Source organism: Poromitra crassiceps (genome assembly GCF_964638095.1).
Source record: "Poromitra crassiceps genome assembly, chromosome: 12".
NCBI classification, from domain to species: domain Eukaryota; kingdom Metazoa; phylum Chordata; class Actinopteri; order Beryciformes; family Melamphaidae; genus Poromitra; species Poromitra crassiceps.
This window is the reverse complement of record NC_139632.1, coordinates 41,755,621-41,765,123: the sequence shown is the minus strand read 5'-3', so window position 1 is coordinate 41,765,123 and position 9,503 is coordinate 41,755,621. Positions and strand designations below refer to the sequence as shown.

At 47.9% G+C, this 9,503-nt stretch overlaps 1 protein-coding gene across 2 annotated transcripts in view; it reads left to right on the top strand.

Annotated features, from left to right (window-relative positions):
• ddah1 (dimethylarginine dimethylaminohydrolase 1) overlaps positions 1–9,503 on the top strand; it is a 96,203-nt gene that overhangs the window by 59,630 nt on the left and 27,070 nt on the right. For both annotated transcript variants that reach the window (XM_083647441.1, XM_083647440.1), the window contains exon 2: positions 7,373–7,472. In XM_083647441.1, coding sequence (XP_083503567.1) covers positions 7,373–7,472 — 100 coding nt within the window. The remainder of the gene's footprint in view (positions 1–7,372; positions 7,473–9,503) is intronic.

Below are 9,503 nucleotides of genomic sequence, written 5' to 3'. Positions count from 1 at the left end.
GCCTGTTCGGAGGGAGGGGAACTTGTTGGAATATGGAGCAGCAACCAGGATAAATAAATTAAAATGAGCACTAATGGGGGATAAAAATGGGATAAAAAAAATCGGGGCGGGGGGGGGGGCTTGAGAAAAAAAGAAGAAGAAGAAAAGCATTGAGTGCAATATACTTGATTTAGGGAATGGGACAAAGTCCTCTCTTTTATGGGAAACAGAAACAGTAGTGAATCACCACTTATACAGGCCAAACTGGCATGGGGACACATAGGGCAGACATATCTCAAAGCTGGATTTCAGTGAACTCATCTACCTCTGAAAGTGTCGTCTCACACATGGGCAACATACGGCCCGGGGGCCGTATGTGGCCCGCGGGCGCCCCCTGTGTGGCCCGCGATGGAATTGCAAAAAAAAAAAAAAAAAAAAACTGTAGCTGATAATTGTCATCTAAAGAGGTTAGCTTCATTGATAGACTGTAGCTGATAATTGTCATCTAAAGAGGTTGGCTTCATTGATAGACTGTAGCTGATAATTGTCATCTAAAGAGGTTAGTTTCATTGATAGACTGTAGCTGATAATTGTCATCTAAAGAGGTTAGCTTCATTGATAGACTGTAGCTGATAATTGTCATCTAAAGAGGTTGGCTTCATTGATAGACTGTAGCTGATAATTGTCATCTAAAGAGGTTGGCTTCATTGATAGACTGTAGCTGATAATTGTCATCTAAAGAGGTTGGCTTCATTGATAGACTGTAGCTGATAATTGTCATCTAAAGAGGTTGGCTTCATTGATAGACTGTAGCTGATAATTGTCATCTAAAGAGGTTGGCTTCATTGATAGACTGTAGCTGATAATTGTCATCTAAAGAGGTTGGCTTCATTGATAGACTGTAGCTGATAATTGTCATCTAAAGAGGTTAGCTTCATTGATAGACTGTAGCTGATAATTGTCATCTAAAGAGGTTGGCTTCATTGATAGACTGTAGCTGATAATTGTCATCTAAAGAGGTTAGCTTCCTTGCGTGTGAGGCTGAGAGGAATGCTGTATCCCCATTATGCCTGAGCGTGGGACTGTGTTGCTCGGTGTAGGGAGGCTAGGATGACCTTCAGGAATGCCATTGTTGTGTTCCCTTTCCAAATGCTCCGCGCTCTATCAGACTGATGGTCCTTTTTAGCCGAATGCGATATCCACGGGTACCAGGGGCGAGAGAAGGGAGAGGGGCTCCATAAAAAGCCCCAAAGAAAAGGCTGTTCTTCTCTCTGCTCCGTCTCCCCTGTCCTGTGCAGGAACGGCAGGAATGCGGCAGGCAGACCGGCTGGCCCTCCGAGCCCAAAGAACCCTAATGAATTTTAAAAGGCCTTTCTCATTCAAAACAGGGTGCTGCTGGCTAACAGCGCGCCGCCTGGCCAAAGCACTCAGGGGGAGAGGGGAGGACAGGGAGGGTGGGGGAGAGGGGAGGGTGGGGGAGAGGGGAGGACAGGGAGGGTGGGGGGAGAGGGGAGGACAGGGAGGGTGGGGGAGAGGGGAGGACAGGGAGGGTGGGGGGAGAGGGGAGGACAGGGAGGGTGGGGGAGAGGGGAGGACAGGGAGGGTGGGGGGAGAGGGGAGGGCAGGGAGGGTGGGGGGAGAGGGGAGGGCAGGGAGGGTGGGGGAGAGGGGAGGGCAGGGAGGGTGGGGGAGAGGGGAGGACAGGGAGGGTGGGGAGAGAGGGGAGGGCAGGGAGGGTGGGGGAGAGAGGAGGACAGGGAGGGTGGGGGGAGAGGGGAGGGCAGGGAGGGTGGGGGAGAGGGGAGGACAGGGAGGGTGGGGGACAGGGAGGGTGGGGGAGAGGGGAGGGTGGGGGAGAGGGGAGGACAGGGAGGGTGGGGGAGAGGGGAGGGTGGTGCTGCCAGGGGAGAGGGGAGGGCAGGGAGGGTGGGGGAGAGGGGAGGGTGGTGCTGCCAAGGGAGAGGGGAGGGCAGGGAGGGTGGGGGGAGAGGGGAGGGCAGGGAGGGTGGGGGGAGAGGGGAAGGTGGTGCTGCTGGCAGGGCGAGTTGGCACCTAGTCCACTGGCAGGGTGGAGTATTGGGTGTCCCTCCCAGTGAGAGATAATAGGCCACTCTGCATGGGAAGCCATGTAGGAGCATTCTTGGCCCTGCTGCCATGATGGTCGAGAGAGAATGGAGGGAATGTGACAGACAAAGAGAGAGAGAGAGAGAGAGAGAGAGAGAGAGAGAGAGAGAGAGAAGGAGGAGTGGTAGCCAAAGAGGGACAGAGAGGAGAACAGGACATGGTGATGATGGGGGAACAGTGCCCCAAATGTGGTCCAAACAAGCGTGACCCCATAGAGTTTGATGTGTCAATGCACATTAATGGCTGCTTGATTGTCAATGGAAAGTGAGTGTTATTTCAGAGGATTGCCTTCAGCTGGACAGCATGTTGACCCAAATGTCAGCTGAGGCCAAAGCTTTCTAACACAGATGATGATGAGCTGACCAGCATGACTTCAGCACGACTGTTGACAAAGACTTGATGCACCAGAAATGATGGACCCACCCAAAGGAATGACTTGATTTCTTTCTGAATACAATCTGAACCACAGGAGGAGGCTGAAGGCTGTTTCTCAGCTTCAGTCTGAACCACAGGAGGAGGCTGAAGGCTGTTTCTCAGCTTCAGTCTGAACCACAGGAGGAGGCTGAAGGCTGTTTCTCAGCTTCAGTCTGAACCACAGGAAGAGGCTGAAGGCTGTTTCTCAGCTTCAGTCTGAACCACAGGAAGAGGCTGAAGGCTGTTTCTCAGCTTCAGTCTGAACCACAGGAGGAGGCTGAAGGCTGTTTCTCAGCTTCAGTCTGAACCACAGGAGGAGGCTGGAGGCTGTTTCTCAGCTTCAGTCTGAACCACAGGAAGAGGCTGGAGGCTGTTTCTCAGCTTCAGTCTGAACCACAGGAAGAGGCTGAAGGCTGTTTCTCAGCTTCAGTCTGAACCACAGGAGGAGGCTGAAGGCTGTTTCTCAGCTTCAGTCTGAACCACAGGAGGAGGCTGAAGGCTGTTTCTCAGCTTCAGTCTGAACCACAGGAGGAGGCTGAAGGCTGTTTCTCAGCTTCAATCTGAACCACAGGAAGAGGCTGAAGGCTGTTTCTCAGCTTCAGTCTGAACCACAGGAAGAGGCTGAAGGCTGTTTCTCAGCTTCAGTCTGAACCACAGGAGGAGGCTGGAGGACTGTTTCTCAGCTTCAGTCTGAACCACAGGAGGAGGCTGAAGGCTGTTTCTCAGCTTCAGTCTGAACCACAGGAGGAGGCTGGAGGCTGTTTCTCAGCTTCAGTCTGAACCACAGGAGGAGGCTGGAGGCTGTTTCTCAGCTTCAGTCTGAACCACGGGAGGAGGCTGGAGGCTGTTTCTCAGCTTCAGTCTGAACCACAGGAGGAGGCTGGAGGACTGTTTCTCAGCTTCAGTCTGAACCACAGGAGGAGGCTGAAGGCTGTTTCTCAGCTTCAGTCTGAACCACAGGAGGAGGCTGGAGGCTGTTTCTCAGCTTCAAGCTTCATCCATTCTAATATGCAGCATGTCTGCGCGGAGCTTTTTACAACTTGTGGGGGCATGCTAATTGTTTTGCCTGTCTGCGGCAGATAGCAGAGCCTCGTCCATCATGATTACAGCCTCCAGCAGCACTCGTAAATAAGGCAAACAACTAGTATTAATTCGATCATTTTAAAAACTAATTGACTAAAATATCAATTACTCTCACTGACACTTTATTAGGTTACATCTGCCCATTTACACAACTCATTCAACCTGGGCTATAGCAGCAGAAGACCACGCTGTCTCCGCAGGTGGTGATTTGTTGAAAAGAAGGTTCATTGGATATTAGCCTGTTCGCTTTTCCCGTCTTAGAACTGTTGAATATTTACCTCTAGTTTGATATACAGTAAACATTTTAAGTTGAAAGTAATAGCGTCCAATATTTCAATTTCAAAACTATTGCATTCATTCAGATTCAAATTTTCCAATTCTCTTCAAATCTTTAATTAAAAAATACATTCCGCATCAAAAATTCAAATGAATGGAATTCAAATTCAGCTTCTGCTGGCACTTATCTCATAGAGATGTTTATCTGTGGATCCATCCATCACGTCTGGCTGCTGGGGGGGGTTTGGGAATGTGTTTTGGGCTCATGTTAGGCCTGTTGGTATCAAGTAAGCATTATTTTGGAGTGACATAAACACTGTTGTTGAACAGGTGCGTCCCTTCATCGCCACGGTCTTTGAACTTTTTTCAAATGAATACTTCCAGCATGACAGCATGCACCATGTCACCGAGCGAGCACCATTACGTCAAGATGACTCCAGGAACATGACAAGACTATTAGCTCAAGTCTGGCTGCGATTGCCCTTAAATTAGGCTAATAATATGCTATGATGTTGCTTAGAAAATTCATGTCACAGTCAGCTATATTGCGTGTGCCAGCTAAACAACATCTAATATTGATTGTTTTATTGGAAATGCCTGTACTGTTCACTCTAATCCTTTGGCCACACGCACACCTCTGCTATTGTGCACAAACATGTCTTCCATCTGGAGTAAATCACTCGTGCCATGCAACCCCATGAGCTGCAGCAACTTTGGGGTCCATGTGGAAAGAAAGCCAAAATGATGTGCTGTACCACGCACGCGTGCACGCACACACGCACACACACACACACACACACACACACACACACACACACACACACACACACACACACACACACACACACACACACACGTGTGCGCGTGCAGAGCTCACACACCACATAGCCCTTCTTCTGTTGTCTATGTATAGAGGCCATTACATTTCACTCCGGGGTCCGCCCCTCAGCACCCTTTGGTCACATCACCTCCAGTGATGTCAGAGGAAATGCCTGGGAGCTGAGGTAAAGGGCTAGTCCGTGCACTCTGGCAGATTCCTGGGCAGATGACAGCTGTGATCGTGGAGGCTCCAGTGTGCCACAGAAGGAGAGACAGAGGCCGATAACGGAGGTGGAGGGGCAGCGCAGGGTTAAACATTTGATATATGTGAGTTTGCTCTTTTGCATACAACCACAATATTGTGTCCTTCAAATCAGTTCAAGAAGTACAAGTACCAGAATGGACAAACCTTTCTTATATGTATTGGTTTTTGAATAAATATATAGGCTCTGTATGAAAAATAAAATGGATAACTCTTCCCTACAAAGGCAAACAGCAGTAACTTGTTGTGTTTTAATACTCAAAGTGTTTCCGATTTGAAACAACAAAAAACAATACCTCTAAATGCAATTAAATGATATGCAGTCCAATTTTGCTGGGGCAGGAGATGAACTTTGAAGTCATGTTTTTCCACAGTTGCATAACTGAATGCAATTAGTGCTCTCTGGTCTCTGATTAGCACAGACCTGCAGAACCAGAGTCTGAATTGACTGAAGGAGGTTTTCTCATCAACAATGCAACATTTGGTGCAAATGATCAGTTGGTGATGAAAGCGGAATGTATTTGGCCGGGGAAAGCTTTTTCTGTCAGACACCAAAGCATCGGGGGATACAACAAAGAGAGCATGGAGCAGACGACTTGAACAGCTGTCAAAAAGCGCAAGTTCCACGTCCACCCACAGAGTTGTTTACTCCCTCAGAAATGGACACATCCTTCTAGTAGCCACCCAGCGAGATAACGTTACCTAACTCAATGAGAAGCAGAGCGTGTGCTGGCTATGTTATGGTTTGCACAAACAAAAAAGAGGGGGATTTACTGTAACCTAGGCCTTAATGTGCTGCATACTGTTGCTATTACAATCCTGAAGAAAAACCACCAATGGATTTGTGAATCCAAAGAGCTTTCTGGAAGAACACTGTGTTCCTCCTGGTCGACTTGAGGAGAAGAAGAGGAGCAGGAGGCTTTCGAGCGAAGCTGAAACATGAAGGGGGCAGAGTTGTTGGATTGTTCTCGGGGATTCCATTGGCGTGCTGGTGGATGGCTTTGGCTGAGGAACGTTCGCTGAATAGCTGCTGCAGACACGTGCAGTTGTGTTTGTGACTGTGAGACATGGAAAGGGATCTCAAAAACAGCAATGACTATATAAAAGAGTATTATGCCTGTCATCCCGGCCCAGTCCTACAGGGGGTGCAAGAGCATGCATTGCTCAGTGTATTGCTCAGTTGACATTTTTAATAATATACTACAGTAGGTGCCATGGCTGATATTAGTCTTTCAGACACTGCAGTGGAATCATTTTTAAAGCTCCCAACTTGTTACCCCCTTTCACCAGATCGCATCACATTTATCTATGTAAGAAAAGGAATCGCGCATATACAGTATGTGTGTGTGTGTGTGTGTGTGTGTGTATATATATATATATATATATATATATATATATATATATATATATATATATATATATATATATATATATATATGCACTTTCATATATGTGTGTATGTGGGCCTCATACTGTGCTATCTGGTAAATGTATGTCCGTGCACCTGGATGAGCTCATGGTGTGAGCAGAAGCAGAGGCTGTGTGTGAGCCAGCAGCACAGCGGGCAGGCTGAGGTCATGGTGAGATAGGGCTTGTGGAAACACTGATGCTCTCGCTAACATGAGCGGCTCCCTGACTGCTCCCTGAGGAACCCCCAAAACAGGGCAGTCAAAATCGCACTGGGTGGTTGGAGAGCAGCCAGCCAGCGCAGATCTGTTTCGACTATTCTGCTCTGCTTTCCCCCATTTCAACTTCAGCAGAGATACTTACTATGCAGCTAATGCAGGTCAATGTTTTCACCCTGGGGATGCATTTCGTTATAATTTATATGCTAATAGCATGGGGGTGGAATGCATCCTAAAACCTGCTCAAATCACCCTTTGTTCATTAAAAAGCTGCATGTTGTGAATGTGAATAATGTGGAGCGTGATTGACCCAGAAGCTGAGGACAGGGACCCGGCATTTTTAACCTACTTTTTTTTATGTTGGACATTTCCTTTTACCTATTTTCCAGAACCACGGCCTTGTAAAAGCGTTAACATACTTCCTCCGAAATGACATCATCTCATGGCTCGCTGAGATGATGTCATGTGACCAGCAGGAGAGAGAAGGTTTTGTTTCATTGTGCGCATTCTCGCGAAACTCGGGAAATGTCTGCCAGATAGTGAACCTTTTAGCTGTTCTATGTACAGAGAGAAACCCAGTGACATCATCGAAGATCTTCGGTCTGAGTCTCTCCATCTTGTCTGCAGATGTTCCATAGGAAGTTGAGGGTATTGTAATATTCTAGAAGACGGGAACCCGGTGACGACTTGCGGGCGCTGGATGGTCTCGTTACTGTACGTCATCGCAATTCAATCATGTGTTTATCAGCAGATGTCTTAACAATATTTCTGTGTGTCTGTGTGGTTCCAGACGGAGGCGATGAAATGTGCGCTGAAGGAGCTGGGTCTGAACATCGTGGAGATGGCTGATGAGAGTGCCACACTGGATGGAGGGGACGTCCTTTTTACAGGTACACCGCTCCCACCGGTCACATTGCACCGCATTTTATTGAATGCATTACTTTTACACCATACCAATCAAACAGCAACTTTTTTGCCACTCCCACGTGGAAAGGATATTAAACAAAAGTAATTATTCCTAACTGTTGCCAAAAAACTCATTCTGAAGGAACGGAAGTCCCCCTCTTCAGCTTCCTTTCAAATGTGGTTGACGGACATAATAGTAATGAAATAATAATTGATTGGATTTATATAGCGCCTTTCTAGACACTCAAAGCGCTTCACATATCAGGGGAGGGAGGGGGAGGGAACTCAACTCAACCACCACCGATGTGTAGCAGCACCCACCTGGGTGATGTGTAGCACCCACCTGGGTGATGTGTAGCACCCACCTGGGTGATGTGTAGCACCCACCTGGGTGATGCACGGCAGCCAGTTTGCGCCAGAACGCTCACCACACATCAGCTAATCACGGTGGAGAGTTGAGGACTGAATGTGCCAATTAAGTAACGAGGGATGATTAGGTGGCCATGATTGAAGGAAGGCCTGTGTGGGAATTTAGCCAGGGCACCGGGGTTACACCCCTCAGGGCACCGGGGTTACACCCCACAGGGCACCGGGGTTACACCCCTCAGGGCACCGGGGTTACACCCCTCAGGGCACCGGGGTTACACCCCCCAGGGCACCGGGGTTATACCCCCCAGGGCACCGGGGTTACACCCCTCAGGGCACCGGGGTTACACCCCCCAGGGCACCGGGGTTATACCCCTACTCTTGCGAAGAGAGCCGATGGGATCTTTAATGACCACAGAGAGTCAGGACCTCGGTTTAACGTCTCATCCGAAGGACGGTGCTCACTCACAGGACAGAGTCCCTGTCTCTGCCTTGGGGCATTGGGGAGATTATTTATCAGATCAGATTATTCATGAGACCAGAGGGGAAGAGCACCCCCTACTGGTCCTCCAACACCACTTCCAGCACCAGTCTCCCATCCAAGGAGTATCCTAGGCCAGGCCTGCTTAGCTTACCCAGGAAAGCCAGTAATGTAATGCAGGAGCCACTGGTGCTGCCGACATGACCTTTGACCTCTGTCATACGGATGGAGAGGATCAACTCACTTAAAAAATTCTCAACTATCTGCGAGGCGTTTCTAGTCCACCTTGACGAGGTTAGGGGTAAGGGGTGACTCTCCCAGCTGATTTCTCATAGACCCCTTGCGTGGGATCCCATGCACAATATCCATTACAAGCACATAAGCACCTTGTGCGGCTGGTAGCACCACATTGTAATATTGAGTGTCGATAATATGTGTATGTGTATGTTTTTTTCTCCTGTGTCTGAGCCTCTTCGTTTGTTTTGTTCGTGTATTGTATTTTTTTTATTTTTTATAAAATATTTAAAAAAGTAATCATTCCTGTAGGCCTATGGTGATGTGAATTCTTGTAAGGTTTAGTACATAGTTTGGGAACATAGCAGTAAAGAGTTGTATATAAGGTATAGAAGACATAGAAGATGCATGACACGTTTATCATCGCTCATATTAAAGAGCAAAAAGAAAGTGGACACATTTACGTGGGAAATAAATGTAGATCAAGAATTCCACTATTTACGCGACAACACAAAGTGGGGCGTGTTTACACTATGAGCTGCCACAAAGTTAGTTTCTGTGATACTGTGGCATTAAATGTGTTTTAAGAATTGTCAGAATGAATAACACTTTACTGTAGACACACTTTGTTCATTTTTTAAGGTACGAAAAAACAACAAGAACAAAAGAGAGACATGTCAGCGCACAGCTTCTGCACTCGCAGCACACCAACAGTTTACCAAACAAGCGCCCTCCTAGTCCACTAGCTGATTATGAACATGCTATTGTCTACTGTCTAGAAGTGTGTGTCCTCGGTGACCCAGTGCCTCAGCACACTAAGCACAATTTGCCCCCCCGGCAAAATCATTTGTATGTCTACCATATTGTGTGATTGCAATCAAATCAGCAGAAATCCAGGCTCCCACCGCTGGTTCATAACCTCTCTTCTTCCTCC